The sequence below is a fragment of the Miscanthus floridulus genome, unplaced genomic scaffold (genome assembly GCF_019320115.1).
Source record: "Miscanthus floridulus cultivar M001 unplaced genomic scaffold, ASM1932011v1 fs_356_2_3, whole genome shotgun sequence".
Taxonomy (NCBI): Eukaryota; Viridiplantae; Streptophyta; class Magnoliopsida; order Poales; family Poaceae; genus Miscanthus; species Miscanthus floridulus.
The window spans coordinates 37,230-60,000 of record NW_027096631.1 but is presented as its reverse complement, the minus strand read 5'-3'; the positions used below and the strand labels follow the sequence as shown (position 1 = coordinate 60,000).

At 48.7% G+C, this 22,771-nt stretch overlaps 1 protein-coding gene and 1 pseudogene across 3 annotated transcripts; both read left to right on the top strand.

Annotated features, from left to right (window-relative positions):
- Positions 1-7,737: 7,737 nt before the first annotated feature.
- Positions 7,738-8,431, top strand: LOC136531449 (uncharacterized protein At5g39865-like; annotated as a pseudogene).
- A 497-nt stretch (positions 8,432-8,928) lies between these two features.
- Positions 8,929-11,730, top strand: LOC136531454 (protein NRT1/ PTR FAMILY 8.5-like). 3 transcript variants are annotated; one of them, XM_066524117.1, is made up of 4 exons: positions 8,929-9,112; positions 9,576-9,669; positions 9,873-10,090; positions 10,185-11,730. In XM_066524117.1, exons 1-4 carry the CDS (start codon positions 9,026-9,028, stop codon positions 11,562-11,564), a joined length of 1,779 nt encoding a protein of 592 aa, XP_066380214.1. In that variant the 5' UTR covers positions 8,929-9,025; the 3' UTR covers positions 11,565-11,730. The 3 variants fall into 3 exon arrangements, with proteins under 3 accessions (XP_066380214.1, XP_066380215.1, XP_066380216.1); XM_066524118.1 differs by having other exon boundaries at positions 9,081-9,112; positions 9,825-10,090; XM_066524119.1 differs by having other exon boundaries at positions 9,083-9,112; positions 9,938-10,090.
- The last annotated feature ends 11,041 nt before the right edge of the window (positions 11,731-22,771 follow it).

Genomic DNA, 22,771 nt, shown 5'->3' with positions numbered 1-22,771 from the left:
TGAGGATGGAGGCTAGAGTTTTCCTTACATGCTTCTCTAGTAACACTTCAACCATCGTTCTAGACACCAACTTGACTATGCACAAGCATTGGACTTGTGGGCTGTTTTCGCAGGGCACAAAACATTATTCCACATGTAGGGCATTTCTACATTGACAAGGAACCATTCCTATATATCCTTCGGCACTTCATCCAATAGAGTCCGAACACATGTGTAATTGGCACCTTAGGGCATAAAGATGCTAACTAAAATCAGGGACGTGCTTTCACTAGCTCCTACCTAGCCGATACCACGTCTTGTACTATATACGTGATTGTCCAAGAAGGAATTGACTTGATAGCACACTTGGAGAAGAAGTAGCACTTGCATTGTAGGGCTAGGTTTGCTGTTTCCTTGATCAACTTTGTTCTGTGAGATCTGGCCTTCATAGTTACCAAATAGTCGTTACCTAACTGAAGACTAACTTTCCTACTGGTAACAAATCAGTTGTCCCTCAACACTAAAAAAAATTCCAAATCTTCACTCTTGATAATAAAAATTTTGGTCGAAGCCTACCGATGGTCGCCATTGAAGTCAGCAGAGAGGGGTCACACCAAAGAAGGTCGGTTCGTCTACGTCATCCTTATGCACCTAAAGATTGAGAACTTGGATAGGAATCTCATATATACCAGGTGACCTATTACAGCACATAATCTCCTGGTCCATTTATCATCCGACTGATAACTTGTTCAACCTTAAGTGTGGTGCACCTTTCTGATCCAATGAAAATGACATAAGTTGCTCACTAGATGATCGACGTCATTACAGAGACAGTCACGTCGAGTAGAGTCACTTATCTACCTCCTCTTGCAGTCTGTTTATGTTCCTGTTAGTGACCTGTTCTTCAAAGGTTAACCGTTGGACGACTTAAAAAAAAAAGGAGTCCTATTGCATCTAGTTCGACATATAGATCTCTTGACATGATAAGGAGAGATAACCAAGGAAGAGCTCACATGAAAATAACACATCGGTGCAGTTCTGTGATGGATCATGACTAGAAACCTCGATACCAGCGCGTGCCGAGCAGCACAACCTTGTGTGCGCGCCCACAGGAGGCTCTCGGTTTCGTCGCGGCACCATAGATCGCTAATCGTGGCACCATTACTGAACTGACAACCAAAGTGAAATTTCCAGTGGCACCAATTAGATTGTAAGAACAAGCATTGTACAAAAGAGGGATAGCAAACAAGGATAGTCACAAGGTTAGGAATCAACAAGGAGGCGATCTAAAGATCAAAACACAGCGCAAGAGAACATAGCTTAATTGCCAAAGACAACTAAGTATGAGGTTCTTGATTAAATTCCACGCACGCCTCACGTCTACCAAGGTGATTACCAGATGAAAGATTATCATAAGATCCGGTCATGTTGAGCAACAACATGAGACCAAGACTGATAGACATCCCGAGACGTGGGAAGGTTGGAGACAAGATAAACAAGATTCAAGGGACAGAGCTAAGGCACTGACTAAGGATTCAGTTGATAAAGCAATGACAGGATCTACGAGGAAAAGGTTCCAAAGCAGGGTAGATAGCGATTAGCATTGCACCAGATCATCAGTAGAAGGAGCAATGAGATCTAACAAGGATTTTTGAGCAAGGTCCTCCCACACAGGAGCGGGACAACCACAAAACATGCGAGCAAAGAAGGGGGCTAAGCTTGGGTCGAAGGTCAAGCAAAGGCATGGATAAAGGTCTTCGTAGCACAACGTTCAAGGCTAGCAACCCCATGTACAGGCTCAGGCTCCTAAGAGAGAACTTAATTGAAAATGACAACCATGAGATTACCAAAACTTGGACGTGGTTCTAGGATAGAGCTCTTCAACACTCGTATGCTTACCGAGGACAAAAGGGGTGATAACTATGGCACTAATCAGATAACAAGCATACATACCCACCACTTGGCTAAACTAGAGGACATTATAGGTTAAGCATGTAACCACAATTATTTCTAGCAAGACTAAGCACACACTTTTCTCAAGCACTTCCTATTCAAGAAACATGGAACAAGGCATTCTTGTTTAACTCCGCACAAGGAAGATAGTACAATACATCGATCACAAGTTACTTAGTACTTTAAACAAAGGAAGGGAAGCATATTTATGCACAAGCACAATCATGATGCATGCTCGTCCTATTCGTCCTCACGAAATTGCCAGCCTAAGGTGGCAATCACGTTCTAGGTCGGTGGCATAACACGTACTCTCTCGATATATAGCTAGTCGTCAGCTATATTCAATCTACGCATTCGCGGTTAGCGTACCTGCAGGCAAATTCATTGCAGCCCATCCCCACAAGAGATAAATAAGCGCACAATGAAAACAGTAAACTAAGATACTCTCCATATATACATCCCCAGATGTATATACTTCGATATCCATAGCTACCCGGCAGATATACCCACAATTAAGTACCTTCATATATACATGTGTGTAACATGTAAATATTCCAGTAACCACAGCTAACTCTCCCCTAGACCGACAGTTGGGCAGTCATACTCTCACAACTCACACTTACCTGGGCGTAGAGGCAATTGATCCATACATTACCATTCAAACGAATGGCATCCATACAATAGCACGCCGTATGGACGACGAAAGTAAAATTTTCAATAAAGTACATCCCCCAAAGTTAGTACTTAGATAGCCACCTAATAGTCCTTAACTGGGCATAAAGGAAGATGTCGCTAGCATAGTTTTGCGAATAAGTTTTGAAAAATTTGCTTGTAGCTGAAGTTTTAGTTAAAATAGACCTTTTAAAACCAAAACTTAGCTTTTAAAACTATGTACCTGACAGTATTATGCTTAATCTCGCTCTGATACCAGCTGTGACAGAACCGCCCAATTTATACAAGATCAAGTACGGTTGTCCCCGCTAACACGTTGACACACCCATACTTTCACTCATATAAACCCGGTAGTCCGCCGAGTGTCCCGAAAGACCTCGGTAAATCAACATCACAACCAAGATCGCGTGATTAAGCAAATACACATCACATACATCGGGTTGCAGCGGAAATAATATTACAAAGGGGTTAACAAATAATAGTACAAGTTTGGGTTTCAAAACCGCTTAGTGAAAACAACATAGCTTTCAAATGATTACATTAATATAAGTTCCAAATATATTGCTAGCATAGTGACATCATCCGACAAAAGCATATAGATGAGAAGTAAGTATAGAATCACCGAGCCCACCGGTGGTTAGCCACCATCATCAACAGGTCGAGAACATCACCTGCAACAAGGTGGGATAAACCCTGAGTACTCGAATGTACTCAGCCAGACTTACCCGTCGTAAACCAGAAATACAGCGACACCAAGGATTATGCAAGGCTTTCTTTAGTGGGCTAGCTGACTTATTTGCGAAAAGCATAAGTTATCATGAAGAAACCATTTTAAGTACTTTGCATCATCTTTATTATGACCTATCCATCTAGGTAAGCACCTGTACTATAGCAATCACTTGATTAACCAATAACATCCAGTTACCAATTTAGATTTAGCATATCCCGTACCATCCAGATAACCATCATTGTTCCATAATAATTACTACGATGAAGTAACTCGAGTCAAGTGCTCACTATCCAGGAGCGATGGCGATTCGAATCGATTCCTAACCAGCTGGTGATTTATTCCTTACACAAACCTCACTCACCCGCTAAAGTGAGATATTGATCACCGAGTCAACTTTCCAGGTATCTCGAGTTTGCCAGGAACCACATGTACCCGGGGGCCGACCGACTGCACTTTGGTCTTATCATCCCGCCCCCGTGTCCTACCACACCTGCTCCGGCACAGTGCGCTGCGGGCAATCTACTCGGCCCGAAAAATCTCCCAGCTTCGCGGTCGGAAGGTACTTTATCCGGCCAGCTAAATGTAAGGCATGCGTTCAACATGACTCGAGGGCCAACAACGGTCGGTCCTTAATCGACACAGACGGAAACTAACAGCACCCCAGAACCCTGTCTGGTTGCCTCCAACTTTTCCGTCCGGTCTCCAATTATCCATCACACATGGTTACTTCCAGGATATCATTCTTTCCATGGCTAAATTCTTCCAGTAACCACCTATAATGTAGGTGATCGGATATCACCGATCGCTACTGGTCTAAGCAAGGCTAAGCAGTTATTCGATCCTGACCTAACAGGGTAAAAAGGTAATAAGGTAGGCAAGGATAGTAATAAATGCATCAACGGTTTCAATCAACTCCTACAACGTAATGCAACAATATATAACTCTTATATAGAAAGAATTGCTTTTATAAATTAGGAGACTCATTAATGCTCCGGGGCTTGCCTGGGATCCGACACAAGTCAGTTCAGTTAGCTTGCACCATCCTGGTGACATCTCCGGTTCTAGCACTTGCTTAGTCCTTCCATCTTCGGGACAGATCCATCAAACACCGTCTTCGGGTTTGGCTCCAACATCACGTTCTTCACGTGGTGCATCTAGCGTACCTAAATGAGATGCAAGATGCAAGTACATGAATATGAAGAATAGTACCATGAGACGCATCACAAATAGCAAGCAAGACAAGCATCGTTTACACTAAACACACTTAAGTACTTTGCGATGCTTAACTTAACATCACACAATCTATCATGCTAAGATAACAAAGAATATTATACATGGCACATAAGTCTCACAAGATCTCAGGTGTATTTAACTTAATTACCAAGGACGTGAACCACACTTAGCAACATGCAAAGCAAGTCAAGGTGAAGCAACAACTATCACCGGAATATGCCAATTTCTGGACTTGCAAACAGTAGCTTCATAAATCAATCATATCTGGAGTTTTATAAATCCAAATGATATGAAACAAGACATTCTGGAAAGCTTAGGAAATTATCTACATTTCATCTTTAATCATCTCAGCATGATTCTCAAGTTAACTAAGTCAAATATACCCATTTACAGAAACTGGTCTACAATTGACAGAAAGCAGCCATTTCTGAAACCCAACTTTAAACAGCTGTAACTCTTAAACTACTTGGCCAAATGACACCAAATTTTAATAGAAGCTAGATACATGAATTATCTACAACTTTTGTATAAACAAGTTTCACAACAAAGCACATTATCATGAAGAACTTTGCTAAGTTCCCAGATCTGTCCATAAACCACATCGGCAAGAAAATAATTATTAACTTATGTTGCAAATACATAATTGGGCAAAACCAACTTTACCAACATGTCACACATGACTAAAGAACACCAGAAAACCTAGTGTCCATGACCAAATAAATTCTTTTAATGCATTTCTTAATTTATTTTAGATAACAAGGTGACTTAATGAACATATACCAAAAGTGCACAATAACTTCTACAAAAATTACAGTGGCTCGCATATCCTCTCAATAGTCTACTGTACAAATTTCACTCCATTTGGATATGTATAGCAACCTCTACGAAAAAGACAAGTTGCTAAAGCAAGAATTCATGTGAGAGCAAGATAAACCAATAACTCACTCATACTTCATCCAATACTCATGAAATTTTTACCACACATCAACTATCACATGAGTAGCATGCCACAAAAATTTCACTTCATTTGGAGCCCTAGATCTACAGTTATGAAAAATAACAAATTCAATTAGCATTACAACCTTACTGCACAAATCTATTTTTATCGCAAAATATTTAAACTAAAACATGCCATATTATAGATCCACTGCATAGACAATTTCACAAGGATTCCAAAAAGTCCTCATTTACTATTTTACGAATTTTCTACGATTTACTATGAATTTCCAAAGTTCCTGCAAAATAATTACAAACCAGTCCTACGGCACTATTCACCTGAGTCTATGACATTGCAGTTACACCCCTCTCTTTAGTCGAATTGCCGCGCGAGGTCCTTCACGTGAATCACAACAGAGGAGGCCGTCGGAGCCGGTTCGGCCGGCCGGCGAGGACCTTCGGCCAGCCAGGGACGCGAGGGGGGGGGGCTGCCAGCTCGGCCGCGGCCACGCCCTGGCCACGCCCTGGCCCAGACTCGGCCGGCTGGGGCCTGCTGGAGTGCCGGCCGCGGCAGCAGACAACGCCGGCGGCGGCGGCGTGCTACGGCGGCCACGGTGACCGGCCAATTGGTGCAGGGGAAGCGGCACACGACTGAGAGGGTGGTGGCGCACGCGGGGAAGCTCGGAGGCAGCGAGGACTCGACGGCAGCAAGCTCAGCGGCGGCGCCCATGGTGGCCGCGCTCTGGCATTCGCGCGCAGGCTCTGGAGAGCGAGAGGGAGCGAGCAGGGAGTGAAGAGGAGGATGGAGAGGGCGTGCTGGTGCCCCTCCTCATCGGCAGCAGGGCGCAGGGCGTCCACGACGCGTGGAGCAGCGGCGGAGGCGCATGGCGGCCACGTACAGGGTGCGTGTCGTCCGTTGGGGCATTTTCGCGAACAGGTGGCGGGCGACGACGGGATCAGCGTGGGACACGATTTTGGGCTATTTCCAGGCCGAATTAGGACCTGGGCCGAATACGAAGATCGAAGCCCGCACGAAGCTCTACGTTTTTCATTAAGGGGGTTCAGCCATTAGCAAAACATATTAGAAGATAAATGTATCTCAAAACAGCAGTGTCAACACCTTGACGGTAGTCCCGGAAACTCGCTTTCGGTGGTCAAAACTTCTTCAAACTGAATCCAACTTTTTGTATGCTCTTCACCAAGGTGTAAACTCCAACTTTTGTTTTTGTACCAAATCAAGTTGCTTAACAAAATTTGGAGAACGCGAGACGTCAATGCCGATGTCAATGAATTTCAGACTTAGAATATTTCTAAGTGCTGAAATCAGCAGCAGGTTCCAACTTCGAGCCTCTGTTTGACTTATTTCCAAGTTGATCTAGCTCTGGGTCCAAAAACAAAGTTTGTTCTACATGATATGGACTACAACTTTCATTTAAGGTCCAACCTCAAAACTGGTATAGAACCTGCTGTTCTACTTTGACCAAAGTAGGATCACGATGAAGCTTAAATTATCCTTTTTGATCCATTGGAGCATTTTCTTGGCATTTGCCCAACATGAACCTTTCATGACTTTTGTTGTAGAGTTAATCTAGAGTCATTTTGGCAAGGTTGCAAGGTTTGGTTGACATCTCATGTTCTCATTCACTTAATAGTGAAATTCAAGCACTTAGTAAAATCATTCCAACAAGCATATAACTTATCATTTCATGTGACTTTTTGATTCCAAACTTCATGAAACTTTTCCATGGATCAATATAGATGGGTATTGATGCGAGACACATGAAGATATTCCAATCACACCACCCAAGCATGTATCTTGAAAAGGGGTCTATAGACGAGCAAAGGTGCAATATCCAAGTTTCGGTTGGGGCTCGTTTCTATAGGTTTGACCTTGACATCTTCATCATCACTTAATATACCCTGTTTTAGCTCAAACCCATTGGTTAACTGGTGGCAAACACCTGGGGTGTTACACTTGGGGGTAAGCCTCTACGGTGGGAGTTAGCTCGATTCCTTGAACCAGTCGATTGATCCTAACCATATAGTGTTGCTAGGGCCGAGCTTGCCCGGCCGTGCAGCCGCTAGGGGTGCCGAGCTCGAACACAGCCAGTGAGGGCGTGGCTAGTGAGGGCCACGACCGCAAGCAGCGGGAGGCGCGCATGTCGCTGCCCCGCGCTGAGCGGGCGCCGTACGTCAACTTCCTCAAGCCCGCGTCGTCGCGACGTGATCCGGCGATGGGGTGCGCGACATCCACCGAAGCGCGGCGCGACATGGTGTGGGTCGGTGTCGACGCCCACGCGGGGTGGAGCTTCTCGCTGCCCTCCGTCGACCGTCAGCGTCTGTGGCTGTGGGCCATGTCGATGCTCGGCACCCTCGGCCTCGCCGACAGCGCCCGTCACTCCGGCTCGTGCAGGCACGCGACGCTGTCGGTGGAGGAGATGAAGGGCGACAATGGCCATGCCCCTGAAGCTTCGCACGCCGACGCTGACGCCGCCCAACGAGCCCGAGGTGATCAACGCGTGGGAGCTCATGGCGGGGCTCGAGGACGACGTGCCGATGCCGCGCGCCACGTACAAGAGTCTGCCACTCGATGAGTCGCCACAGGAGTTCGCCTTGGAGGCGCCGCCGCTGCCGCAGTGGATGCAGGCCGACATGGACATGCCCGTCGCCTTGGTGTCGCCCCTGTGGCCACCGGGAGGCGAGCGGAAGGCTATGGTGTACTTCACGAGCCTTCGCGGCGTGCGCAAGACGTTCATGGACTGCTGCGCCGTGCGCCTAAACGAGCGCGACGTCTCCATGCACGCCGTCTTCAAGGCCGAGCTCGCGGAGCTCCTCGGGCCCAGCTTCGTAGGCGTCGCGCTCCCGTGCGTGTTCGTCGACGGCCAGTACCTCGACGGCCAGTGCCGAGGACGTGCACTTCCTACATGAGGCGGGCGAGCTCGGGCGCGCCCTGGAGGGGTGCGAGGCCGCGCCCTCGCGGAAGCTCGGGTACATGGAGGCATGCGCTGCCTACGGCGACGTCCGGTTCGTGCCGTGAGAGAGAAGGAAAGGTCTATTTCTTTAATAAGAAAACGTGCGGTTCACGTGCACTTGCGCCACGCTGTCTAAGCCACGTCGGCCAAAACGTAGTTCCGATGAGTTATGGACCTAAGTGATATACTTAAACAACATTAAGGTGCCAGAAATATAATTTGAGAGTTTGTGAATTTAAGTGACACCCTAAGACAAGTTCAAGAACCTACCGTGCATATTACTAAAAAAAAAAAAAAACGAATGAAAGGCGCACAGAAAAATATCTGAAATCGCAGATGGACATGGACTCGCGGAGCCGGGGCCTGAAAGCAATGCCTTCCGCCTTCCGGTCACGCCCCAATTTATGACGAATGCACGGTTTTCGTTGGAGGCCCGGAGGAAAGAGATTTTGCGGTCTACATCGTGGCCCGAATCGACTCACCCCTCTCCTCTCGCCACCGCGAGTTTTGCCTCTGGTTGCGACTTGCGACCGGCACCGGGGCACCCTCCATGGATAGAGCGGCGGCGGCGGCGGATCCTACCAGCACGGACGCCGATGTCGAGCGGGCGAGCCCGCCGCTCCAAGGGGAGGCTGAGGTACGTGTCCTCGTGCTCGTCTTGTCTGTTCTATAGCTTCCGTGTCCTTTCGAGGAGGCCTTCAGCTGCGCGCGCTGCGCTGGTCGATCAAACGGCGCGCTGCTGCAGGAGCGGGAGGCCCCGACCCCCGAGCGCCGGGCCGGATTCGTCCGCTAGGCACAAGGATCCTCCACCGGCTGCCTGGTGCCTTTTGCCGCCTAGCCTAGCCGGCCGGTAGTCAGCTGCCGCTGTGTTTCACTAGCAACTCTGCACAAAAGTGGGCCCCAGTGGCAGCTGATAGTCTGCTACCAGCAGTCAGCGTACACAAAAAAAAAAAAAAAAATTGAATAGCACATGATGAAACGGTTCCTGATGAAACATAGGAGTAGCATACTCCTCTCAATTTCTTTTAGTTTCTCTCTCTCAAAAAGAAAAATAGCACGATATAGAAATATGCGTGTCCTAAACACAGTAATATTGTCAGACCTTGGTGCCTCTGCTGGGAGCTCGGGAACAGGAAGTGGGCAAAGACAGTAAGAGTAATAATATCTACTCCAAGGCGCCCAAGATAGTCTTGTGTGAGTTCTGACATTTCCTCTTTACACTTACATTTGATTCAACAACAATGATCCTTACATGTGAAAAAAATATACTACTACAGTGTTTTGTTGTATATTTGCTTTTATCTCAAAGTCTAGTAAAGTACATCGATCATACCATATTCTTGCTGCAGAATGATAAGTTGATAACCATGCCAGTGAAACTCAACTTGCTGTGCCAGGCCTGGTATTCTTGGAAGTCACCGCTTTCTACGGGGTCTACCTGAACCTAATCGTGTATCTCCAGGACGTTCTTCATGGCGACAGTGCCTCCAACGCGGCGGCCGTCAGTTTCTGGGCTGGAGCTAGCTACCTGATGCCCGTGGTCGGCGCCGCCATCGCCGATTCTTGCTGGGGCAAGTACAAGACCGTGCTCGTTGGCCTCTCCATATCTCTCGCTGTACAATCCTCTGCACGACTTGGGAAACTTGGCATTTGCATTCTAGGCTGGCAGAAACTGGTAGTTGCTTCTCTGACGAACAAATGAAAAGCAGGGGATGGCCGTGATCACGACATCGGCTACGCTGCCGTCTCTGAGGCCTCCGCCGTGCGAGCACGGCACCGGCACGTACTGCGCCCCGGCGGCTCTGCACCAACGGCTGGTGTTCTTTGCGGGTATATACCTGTGCGCCATCGGGATCGGCGGGGCGAAGGCGGCCATAGTCTCGTTCGGCGCGGAGCAGTTCGACGACGAGAACGGCAAGAACATGGCGGAGAGGGAGAGGAAGGCCTCCTACTTCAGCTGGTACTACGGCGTGGGCAACCTGGCCATGCTCACCTCGGGGACCCTGCTGGTCTGGGTCGAGGACAAGGTCAGCTGGGGGCTCGGGTACGGCGTCTGCGCGTCGTTCGTCGCGGTGGCCGTCGTCGCCCTCGCCGCGACTGCGCCCGTGTACCGGCTCGTGCCACCGGTGGGCAGCCCCTTGAAGGGCGCGTGCCAGGTGCTCGTCGCGTTCGCTCGCAAGGTGAACGTGAGAGTGCCTGACGATGCCGCCGAGCTGTACGCGGAGGAGCATGTCAAGGTGTCTTCGCATCATCCACCTCGCGAGTTGCTAGAGCACACGGAACAGTTCAGGTGCTTGGACAAAGCCGCGGTTGTCACGAGCGCAGACTTCGAAGACGGCAGCCCATGGAGGCTGTGCACGGTGACCCAAGTGGAGGAGCTCAAGACGCTGCTGCGGCTGATCCCGATCTGGCTCACGTCGGCCGTGTACTTCGTCGCCAACACCCAGGCGCAGACCACCTTCGTGCAGCAGGGCACGATGACGGACTCCAGGATCGGGCGCGGCGCGTTCTCCGTCCCGGCCGCGTCGCTGACGTGCATCGAGACGGTGTTCGTGGTGGCCTCCATCGTGCTCTACAACCGGGCCGTCGCGCCCGCGGCGCACCGCTTCCTCGGCCGCGCGGAGGCGTTCACGCCGCTGCAGCTTATGGGGCTCGGGCATGCCGCGGTGATCGCCGCGGTGGCCCTCGCCGCGTGCGCCGAGGCGCGCAGGCTGGCGAATGTCAGGGCCGGGGCAGCGCCCTTGCGCATTGCGTGGCTGCTGCCGCAGTACGTCGTGATAGCCGTCTCCGACGCGTCGCTCAGCGTCGGGCAGCTGGAGTTCTTCTACGACCAGGCGCCGGAGACGATGCGGGGCGCATCCACGGCATTCTACTTCCTGTCGTGCTCGCTCGGAAACCTCATTTGCTCGCAGCTGGTGACGCTGGTGGCGTCTGTGACCGCGACGGGCGGCAGGACGGGGTGGTTCCCGCCAAACATGGACGATGGGCACTTGGATTACTACTTTACGCTCATTGTCGGCATCACCGCAGTGAACTTTGCCGTTTTTGTTTACCTCGCCAAGAATTACACGCCCAAGAGGGTTAGATAGGATTCTCGGGAACGAGTTTAGCTAATATAATTAATAAAATTGTTGAGACTCATGAATCCGCGGTAGAATGTGTAAAGGGCTCCCAACCGCCAGCATATTCTTTACTCTGTGCTTTTGAAAGTTTAGGAGTTTGAGGAGAAATGAGACCTGTGAGCCCCGAAGGCCATCTTCAACTATTGATCTTTCTATTGGAAGATGTGATTTTTTTTAGAAAAGGTTTGTGCGGCTTTATTGAACCACCAAAGCATAATTCGATTTACATTCAGCATAGCATATTTGAGGTGTGTGTGTCATTGAAAGAGGGGATATAGAAGGCATTTTGAAAATGGATCAACGCCCTGTTCGCTCGGCTTATAAGCCGTATTTTTTCAGCCAACGAATAATATTTTTCTCTCATAACAAATCAGTCAACAGTACTTTGGCCTAGGGATTTATCGTGTCCATCTTCCTTTGCTCTTGCTTGTGTTGAATAAATTGGAAACTCCCCTCTAGCATTTTTATTAATGTACTCGAACTGCATCCTCATGTAGGCTGTATGCGTGCTCCTGAAGTGAGAGGATGTTGCCTTGCTTATGAAGTGAGAGGATCAAAAGAGAACAATCTAAAATGGGGAATAGCTGTTCAAGAGGGTACCACAGAAGTTAAAAGGCAAGTTTTATAGGACGACAATTAGACCTGCTATGTTGTATGGTGCAGAATGTTGGCCTACGAAAAAACGACATGTTCATAAGTGTCACGGAAATGTATATGTTGCGTTGGATTTGCGGTCATACAAGAAGAGATCGAGTTCGGAACGATGATATACGTGATAGATTAGGGGTAGCACCAATTGAAGAAAAGCTTATCCAACACCGGTTGAGATGGTTTGAACATATCCAACGGAGAACTCCAGAAGCACTGGTGCATAGTGGAATCCTAAGTCAGGATAGTAACGTGAAGAGAGGCAGAGGAAGACCGAAGTTGACTTGAGCAGAGGCAATAAAAGGAGACTTGAAAGGTTGGAATATACCCAAAGACTTAGTCTTAGATAGGAGTGCTTGGAAAACATCTATTCACGTGCCTAAACCTTGTTTCTGCTGGGTTTTAACTCTAGCCTACCCCAACTTGTTTGGGACTTAAAGGCTTTGTTGTTGTTGTTGTTGAGCTGTTCAAGAGAGACATCCAGGGAGGAAGGCATCATTAGCTGTTCAAGGGATGACAGGGGAGAAGAGAAAGAGCGTTTACAATCATATGTGCCTTTGGTAGAGAGTCATATATAGGAGTATATGTAGCTTTATATAGGAGTATATGTAGCTTTGCTATTGTTACTGTTTTTTTTCTAGCTCATACATCTATCTATTGAAGTACACACATGGATGACTTAGACATGAATGTTTGTGAATTTGTGTTTCTTGCATCTGTTGATTTAGTTTTTTAGTTTTATGATTTATTTTAGTTTTAAGAATTATTTTTTGTAGATGTCACCATAGCGTTAGCACGAGTAATATACTAGTATATGTAAATATTAGTGCCTGTCGTGTGGGTAATACGACGCGTCTTAAAACATCTCTCACGAAACCTTCAAACAAAGTATGTCCACGTCGGCGACGTCGGCTCCGAGTGGGTCGGATGAGAACTCTTCGTGCCTGGCCACGGGGAAGGACGCCAGGGACAGGAGCTCTAGCAATGGCTCTGGATCATTAACATATAAGAATCATAATATTAGTACATTCTTCTCGGCGCGGTAGTAATCATAGAACATAAGAAACAAAACGTTAGTACATTCTTCTCGGTGTTGTAATAAACCAGCAGTAACTATCTTGACTGAATATAATAACCAACAGTAACTATGATGTTCAAAACAACAATATCGTCTTGGTTGTCTTCTTAAACAGCTAACACATGGACCAATCCATTATAAATTTAGGCAGGGGTCACACAATGGCTCACATGAACGAGCAAATTCTATGAGCAAGAAATCATAGTCTGATATGTGGCCCATAAAAAAGATTAACGCTCATAACAATGCCTAAATAAATGGATTACAAATTACATCCACCAAGGTTCATATGCAATAGACAAATTACATCCGCAAGGTCCATAGCTCCAACAGTTAGAAAATAATAATAATAAATCCAGAATTAAACATTGAATTATCTTAAGAACTAATCCAAACTAAAGCAGATTTGCTGAGCCGCCAGTGGTCGTGCTTGTCTAAAATTAAACTACATGCTGATCAACAGTGTATTGGACGAAATGGTCTGTTTAAACGGCCACAGGATACACCGTATGTTTGAAGAGTTTGATAGCTACTGCTCCAAGGCCCTGCAAATGGTATTATGTGAAAGAAAGTTAACCTTCCAAACTAACAAATATGCATTAAGGGAAGAAACACAAAATCTCTCTGTTAAAACTGGCAAAAAATAGTTTGAGACACATGTATATACAGGCTTTAGAAACAAGTTTTCTTTCACTTTGCTAGCAAACTAGTGTAGCTAATAAAAAAAGATCTGCAAGGTCCCTAGCTCCAACATGTTCTGCACAGTGCAGTTATGTTGACAACACCACCTGGTAACCATGACCTGCCAGTGCATACAACCATAGGCAAACTCTGAGCATGTCTGAACTTATCCAGTCTAGGGATTCAGCATGTATGAGATGCAAGAATTCAAGATTCTTCTTTTTTTGCACTTTAGTAAGGTTCCATGTCGGCAGCTGAAAAATATGATTATAAGAGAAAAACCAAAGTCGCTACTTACGCATGACTCTGATGGCACTTGTGCACGCAGGCAATGAAGATATTTGGTTTGTTGGGCACTGCATTAAAAACTGCAGTGGTCGATTATACAGGATAAAACATTGAACAGTGCAAGTGAATCGTTAAATGGAAAGAGGACTTATTAGGACACAAAACTGGCTTATTAAGACACAAAACTATAGGCAATCACTTTAACCATATTTGGGTTCACAGCTCAATGACCTTGCAAACAAACCAAAACAATGGATCAGAACTCCAATGCCAAGCAACTTACCAGTGTGGGGAGCTCGACTGGCTGCCTGCCTATTCTTGTAGGCGTGGGGAGTTGTTCAGAGGAGTCCAACAGCTTCATTGCTACAGCAGTGCTGAACCAAGAGCGTAGATTGGCGATTTGCAGCAAGATAAATTGAATCGGGTAGGGATCTCACCAAGGTACAACAATGGTGGCGGCACTGATCGATGGGAGCGACGTCCAGTAGATCCAGTATTGTAGATATTTATTAATTCCAGTTTCTACAAGTGCGGGAATGAATATCATTCATTATTTCATTATTTGTAGAAAAGACAAATTGACACAGAGAAGTAAAACTAACCCCTTTTGTAAAGACTGATAGTATATCTGTTTACAGTGGTTGTAAACTGCAACAGATAGCACCTGCAGGTTTACAAGGCTACATCAGTGCATCGCTCCCAACTAATTGAAAACTACAAAGCTATTGTCACTATATGAGCAAAATATAAAGTAGTCTGCTGCTCTCCACCGTGTGAACGCACGGCAGGGGTAGGCATAGAAAGGGCTCCCTGCTGTGGCACTGTAGCCGCGGCGAGGGCAGGCGTCGAAAGGCTCCCTTGTCGTACTGTAGCCACAGCAGGAGCAGGCGCTGCTATCACATCTAGTCACTGTAGCAGCATGGCAGCCTGACATATCTGTGTACTAGTATTAGATAGGTAGAGTTGTATATATAGTTTCCCACTGTAACTCAGTAAATAGAGCGAGTTCAGTTTTACCATCTCTTCTACAAAGCTCCGACCAACGCTGGTGCTTGTGCTATGTGTGCTCTGTTCTCCCTCCCTTCTTCTATCTCTAGCCATAGTGTGTGGTCGACAATGTCGATGAGCGGTCGGCTCACCCATGCGGGAGATCTAGGGGCCAACAAGTGGTATCAAAACCATACATGCGACATCGCTAGACTAACCGCTGGCGATGATGGATGGTTTGGAGATGGGCGACAATAGCGGGGCTGCTGTGGCTGCCCAGCTACGACAGGAGGTCGTCGTGCGCACGGTGCGGGAGGTCAGCAGCACCAGTTGGGTGACACTGACTCACACCAACTATGGCGAGTGGGCGGTGACCATGAAGGTCAAGCTCAGAGCCCGACGGCTCTAGAATGCCATTGACAAGGGCACCGACAACGAACAAGATGATATGTCAGCGTTGGAGGCTATCCTCGCTGCTGTGCCAGTGGAGTACAGGAAGCCGTTGGGGGTGAAGAACTCTGCTAAGGAGGCATGGGAGGCCATTGCAGCGATGCGCATCGGTTCCGACCGCGCAAAGAAGGCGATGGCCCAGTTGCTGAAGCAGAAGTATGCCACCCTCAAGTTCAAGGATGGTGAGTCGGTGGAGGACTTCTTTCTCCGCCTGCAGTCGCTCATCAGCAAGCTGAGGAGCCACGGCGTCACCATCGATGAAGAGGAGGCGGTCTCCAAGTACCTCCACTCCATGCTGGTGAAGTACATCTAGATCGCTCTCTCTATAGGGACGATGCTAGACTTGTCCACCCTCACAATTAAGGATATGACAGGTCGTCTGTAGGCGGTGGATGAGCGTATGGAGCAGGCCACAGCAACGACGGACATCGGCAAGATGCTGCTGACACAGGAGTAGTAGGCTACTCGGAAGAAGTCCGGGGAAGCCTCCTCCAGCCACGGTGGCGATGGCAAGTGCCATGGCAAGGCTTCTTTGGAGGAGGAGGAGAAGAAGAAGAAGGTCAACCCCAACGCCTGCCGGCGCTGCGGGAAGACCCCATTGGGCAAAAAAGTGCTCAAATCGCAAGCAGGAGAAGAAGGCTGAGGCTCATTTAGCGCAGGCTGATGAGGATAATGAGGCCACTCTCCTGATGGCGATGTTCTATGCACTGCATGACGTTGAGGCCAAGGAGAAGGGAGAGGTGATGGCGGTGGAAGGGCACGGCAAGGCTCTGAAGGTTGTCCACCTCGATGAACCACGTGCCCAAGTCCACCTCGGATGTGTGGGCGGCGAACAGGAGTAGCGGTGGTACCTGAACTCCGGCGCCAGCAACCACATGATGGGCTCCAAGGAAGCCTTCTCCGAGCTCGACGGCAACATGACCGGCACGGTGAAGTTCGGTGACGACTCAAGTGTGGCGATCCGAGGGCGTGGCACCATCATCTTTAGGTGTCAGAACGACAAGCACCGCGCGCTAACAGATGTATATTACATCCCGCAGCTATGTTCCAGCATCATCAGCATTGGCCAGCTGGATGAGCGCGGCAGCGAGGTACTGATCAAGGACGGCATTCTTAGGATTAGGGACCGAGAGCAACGTCTTCTTGCCAAGGTGAAGAGGTCCTAGAACCGGCTGTACCTACTCGACTTCAAGGTGGAGTAGCCGGTGTGCCTGGCAGCATGGCACACCGAGGAGCCATGGCTGTGGCATGCCCGGTTCGGCCATTTCAGCTTCGACACGCTCGGTCAGCTAGAGAAGATGGTTCGAGGGCTACCCCACATCAAGCACACAGGTGAGCTGTGTGACAGTTGCCTGTCAGGGAAGCAGAGGAGGCTGTCGTTCCCAAAGGGGGCCAAGTATCGTGCGGCGAACGATCTCTGCGGGCCAATCACGCCAACCACAAATGGTGGTCGGCGATACTTCCTCCTGCTTGTGGATGATTATAGTCGCTATATGTGGCTACAACTCTTGATAAGCAAGGATGAGGCAGCGGAGGCGATCAAGAAGTTCAGGGCACGCGCGGAGGCGGAGAGCGGCAAGAAGCTACACGTGCTATGGATTGATCGCGATGGCGAATTCACTTCGGTGGAGTTTGCTGCGTACTACGTGGGTTAGGGTGTGGTGCGACACTACACTACGTCGTACTCACCATAGCAGAATGGCGTGGTGGAGCGGCAGAACTAGATGATGGTCGGCATGGCTCGATCCATGATGAAGGCCAAGAGCATGCCGATAAGGTTCTGGGGTGAGGCATTGACCACGGCGGTGTTCATCCTCAACTATGCGCCCACCAAGGCCCTGAAGGGCAAGACGCCATTCGAAACTTGGTATGGGTGCAAGCCGAGCGTGTCCTTCCTCCAGATATTTGGTTGCATCAGCCACGTTAGGAAGACGAAGCCGGTCCTCAACAAGCTGGAGGACAGGAGCACACCGATGGTGCTCCTAGGCTACAAGGAAGATACCAAGACGTACCGGCTCTACGACCCACGTAGAGGCAAGGTGGTTGTCTTGTGCGACGTCATGTTCAATGAGAAGGCGGCCTAGGACTGGTATAGTCCTGGCACGGGGGAAGCTGGTGGCTTCACCAGCACCTTCGTCGTCGAGCACTTGGTCATCCACGGTGGTGGAGACGCTGGAGAAGAGGTGCTAACCACTCTAGCAATAGAGCCGAGCACTCCTAGGATGGTGCCAAGCACTCCGAGAGGGGTGTCGAGCACTCCAGGAGTGGTGCTGAGCGGTCCTATAGTGGTGCCGACCACTCTAGGATGGGTGCTGAACGCTCCCATAGCGGAGCCAAGAGGTCTTGTAGTGGTGCCGACCACTCCAAGACTCGTGCTGAGCACTCCTATAGTGGTGCCAACCACCCTAGGAGTGGTGACGAGTGGTCTAAGAGTAGTGCCGAGCAATGCAGTCGGGGTGCCAAGCACTCTAGGTTCTATGTCGACCACTCCGGTGGAACAGGGAACTCCATCGACGCCGATCGAGTTCGCCTCACCTCCAAGCGACATCACTGAGTTCGTGGATGCCTTCCACGACGGTGAGGAGGTGTGGTTCCACAGGCTGGATGACATCGTCGGCGGCACAGGGTCCTTAGGCCTAGTGGGTCGGTAGCTCAATGACCCAGAGATACTTCTCGTCAGTGCAGAGGAACCACCCACATTCGCGCTGGCCGAGCATGATGCAAATTGGTGACGGGCGATGCTAGAGGAGATGAAGGCGACCAAGGAAAATGAGACTTGGGAGCTCGTCGATCCACCTCTAGGATGTCGTCCGATCGGCCTAAAGTGCGTGTACAAGGTCAAGCAGGATGAGCGCGGCGCCATTGTCAAGCACAAGGCGTGCCTCATTACCCGAGGCTTTGTCCAGCGTGAGGGCATCGACTTCGAGGAAGTCTTTACGCTGGTAGCGCGCATGGAGTCTATCCGATTACTGCTAGCTTTGGCAGCAGCGAAGGACTGGCGCATCCATCACCTGGACATAAAATCGGCCTTTCTTAATGGCGAGCTGGTGAAGACGATCTTCATCAGGCAACCTCTGGGTTTTGCCATCAAGGGAGCAGAGCACAGGGTGCTCTGACTACACAAGGCACTCTATGGGCTGCGGCAGGCCCTGCGAGTGTGGAACGCCAAGCTTGACACCCCACTGGGCGAGCTTGGGTTCACGTGGTGCGCAACCGAGCACGCGCTCTACACACGGCGACGGGGGAAGGAGGAGCTCATCAACGGCATGTATGTGGATGACTTGATTGTCACCAGCACGCATGCAGAGGACATCGATAGCTTGAAACGTGAGACTGCGACTTGTTTTCGAATGAGCAATCTCGGCGCGCTCTGCTACTACCTTGACATCAAGGTGAGACAGGGGAAGGAGGCGCTCATGCTCGCTCAGAGCGCGTACGCCTCAAAGCTGTTGGAGCGGAGCGGTATGGCTGAGTGCAAGCCGTGCGTGACTCTGATAGAGGAGCGACTGAAGCTGACGAAGGCCAGTACCACGGCAAAGGTAGATGCAACACTCTGCCGGAGCATCATCGGCGGTCTGCGCTACCTAGTCCACACGAGGCTAGACATTGTATTCGGCGTGGGCTACGTCATCCACTTCATGGAGGATCCCAGAGAGGATCACAGGGCCACAGTGAAGCGGCTGCTGCGCTACGTCAAGAGGATGGTGGATCAGGGGATCGTCTTCCCCAAGACCGGCGGAAGTGAGCTGCAACTCACTATGTTCAGCGATGCAAACATGGCGAGGGACATCGATGGATGGTGGAGCACCTCTGGTGTGTTCGTCTTTCTCGGGTCGGCTCTAATCTCATGGTTGTCGTTGAAACAGAAGGTGGTGGTGCTGTACACATGCGAGGCAGAGTACGTGGCAGTGGCCATAGCGGCGTGCCAAGCTTTGTGGCTACGTCGGCTACTGGGTGAGCTGACCGGTGTGGACGCTCACCCACCAGCACTGATGGTGGACAACCAGCCCGCCATCGCCCTTGCGAAGAATTCGGTTCTCCATGACCGGAGCAAGCACATCGACATCAAGTTCTACTTTCTCAGGGATTGTGTCGATGGAGGGCAGATCGTCATTGAGTTCATCAAAATTGGTCGATAACTCACGGACGTCCTCACCAAGCCGCTCGGCCATCTTTGGTTTATGGAGCTGAAGAAGATGATCGACATGGTGGAGGTTCTAGGGTTAGCAGCAGGATTAGGGGAAGAATTGTAAAGTAATCTGTTGCTCTCCACCGTGTGAACGCGCGGCAGGGGCAGACGCTGAAAGGGCTCCCTGCTGCTGCACTATAGCCGCGGTAGGGGCAGGCGCCGAAAGGCTCCCCTGCCGCACTGTAGCCACAGCAGGGGCAGGCGCCAAAGTCAGCCCTGCTATCATATCTAGTCACTATAGCAGCATGGCAGCCTGACATGTCTGTGTACTAGGATTAGATGGGTAGAGTTGTATATATAGTTTCCCACTGCCACTTAGTAATGAGAGCGAGTTCAGTTTTGTCATCTCCTTTGCAGAGCTCCGGCCAACGCTGGTGCTTATGCTGTGTGTGTGCTCTGTTCTCCCTCCCTTCTACCTCTAGCCATAGTGTGTGGTCGGCAATGCCAGTGAGCGGTCGGCTCACCCGTGCTAGAGTCCAACACAAAACAATGAAAGGATTTCCAAATGTATTAGAGAGCTGGAAAACAACATATCATGTGAAGAAAAAAACAACACAACTTCTATTAGAATGCTGGACATTTTTTCTAGCATGCAGAAAGGAGTGGAACAGTATAATTGATGAACTATATATTCAATATAATTCAAAGGTGCAAGAAAGATCTATTTCAAATTAATAGTTAACTGGAAAACATATTCTATAAGAAACCATTTTATACCATATATTGTAGTTGGTGTTTAAAAATAGAGCCTCCACCAACAGTTGACACGCAATGATGCAATCGAAGCTCGCAATTCTTGTCCCCTACCGTACAAAAATTATGAATAACCTACAATGCATTATTAAAATAATGAGAATCCCCATAAAAGGCTGGTCTGATAACATTCATTGAACACAGAGAGTAGAGTCAGCTAACAGAGCACAATTGCCCAATCAAGATAAAAACATAAGTCGTGTTTCAATTAAAAAACAAAGGCTCCACCATTTTCAGTATCAACAACAGGAAAAGACTGCATTATAGGACCTTCATAAAATTCACATTTAGCTGTTCACTTCAGGTCAGAAATTTTCTTCCCAACAAGTAAAGTAGTCATGTGCCATAATCAGTATTTATTCGGAAGCTAGGGCGCTGGAGACATAGGTTATAATTAGCTGAATATTTTTAAGCATTGTGGTTAATTTAACTTGCAGCCACTATGCATAAATTTGGACACGTAGCCACGTACAGGTAGTTTCCCTGTTATCCAAGGATCACATCGAGAGGAGGTTGTAATATAAGCATTAAAAAGAACCTTGCTACAAGATAATGTAGGGATCACCTCATGGCTACTAATACATATTCAATCTTTAAGCTATTACCATGACTAATGGTAACTTTAGATTACTATGTACAGAGCATACACCAGATCTCCACATTTAAATAAAATATCTAAAACACCAACAGAATACTTTGATTGCATTATAAGAAAATAAGCTACATATGAAAAACAACTTTCCAGCGCAAAAGAGACAAATCACGTTTGTTTACAAAAGTGAAAACTGATCAACGTTATAGGTAAACAAAAGGGACAAAACAATATGTTGGTAGCAGCAAAACTACATAAATTGTTCCCTTCTACAGAAAAAATGCATCGTCCAATCAACCAACATGCAAATAACATTAGAAAAAGGCTAATTGCATATTCTACCCACTTCCAGACCAATTAAATCTAGAATCAAAGGCAAGAACACAGATTTGTAGATTTTTAATACGCAGACCAAACGCGTGGAGGGTTGAGCTCTGATGGGGAAATGTTGCATGCATGGAAAATCGATTTCAATGTGCAGGAAACGTGAGGCTGCAAGTCAGTTTAGTAAACACCAAAAAAAGCAAAACAAACCTAAGTGGAATTTCATCAAACATGTTACCTGCAGAGAAGACGCGTATCACAGAGATTGGGAAACGAAGCAACAACAAATTAATAATTGCACCCTAGAGAGTTCGAGCTTGTTAGATGTCTCCTCATCAATCTGACGCCCAACTCCTCATCAATCTGACACGCAAAACCCATAGTAGCCCTCACATGAGACGTTGCAGATGTTCCTTTTCACCCAAAACCCATCCCAATGACCAACCTGAGCAACCTGACGCGTGTCAAAGATCTCTCCACAACATGCCTAACCACAACCACCGACGTCTCTGCCCTCGCATCTATCCTTCTGGTATTCCATCTCTCTGGGGAGGGGATCAGGGGATCATGGAGAACAATATGGAAGAGAAATCAGGAATAATCGAGAGGTGCTGACCTCAGCAGTCGAGGTCTCAATGTAGATCGAGATCGATGGAGCGCAGAGGAGGTGGATCGGGGCCGGACAATGGAGGCGTCGTCGTCGTCGTCGTCCACGACGGGTGTGGACGTCAGTTGCGGCAGCGGTTCGGCGATCAAGGGCGGGGGCAGTCGTGACATATCGAAGGTCTCCTGCGGCGTCTGACTTGGCGAGGGGCCGGTGCAGGCGCGGAGGATGGTGGAGGGGAGGCGGCGACCTCCACGTATCACTGCGTCTCGCTGTCCTAGAAGATGAGCAGAAGGCGGCGTGGCGCACGAGGGCCGAGGGCAGGGAGGGAGAGTAGACGTCGGCGATACGCGCACGAGGGGATGGAACGGGGTCGTAGGCGGGGATGGAGCGTGGATGGATTGTGGGATTGGGGCGACGAGTCCACCATGCGTCCATGCGGCGTGCGAGCGAGCGAGGTTTGTTTCCTTTCGGGCAGACGAATCGCGGGAGCGAGGTTTGTTTCGTTGTTTTGAAATCACGGGAGCGAGGTTTATTTCCTTGCTTTTGAATTTTGTCGTAAGGGACAGATGTAGAAGCG

Coding starts and splice junctions, on each gene's coding strand:
- LOC136531454 (XM_066524117.1), top strand. CDS start 9,026: ATGGATAGAGCGGCGGCGGCGGCGGATCCTACCAGCACGGACGCCGAT. Junction 9,113..9,575: donor CGCTCCAAGGGGAGGCTGAG/GTACGTGTCCTC, acceptor TAATATTGTCAG/ACCTTGGTGCCTCTGCTGGG. Junction 10,091..10,184: donor GCCTCTCCATATCTCTCGCT/GTACAATCCTCT, acceptor AATGAAAAGCAG/GGGATGGCCGTGATCACGAC.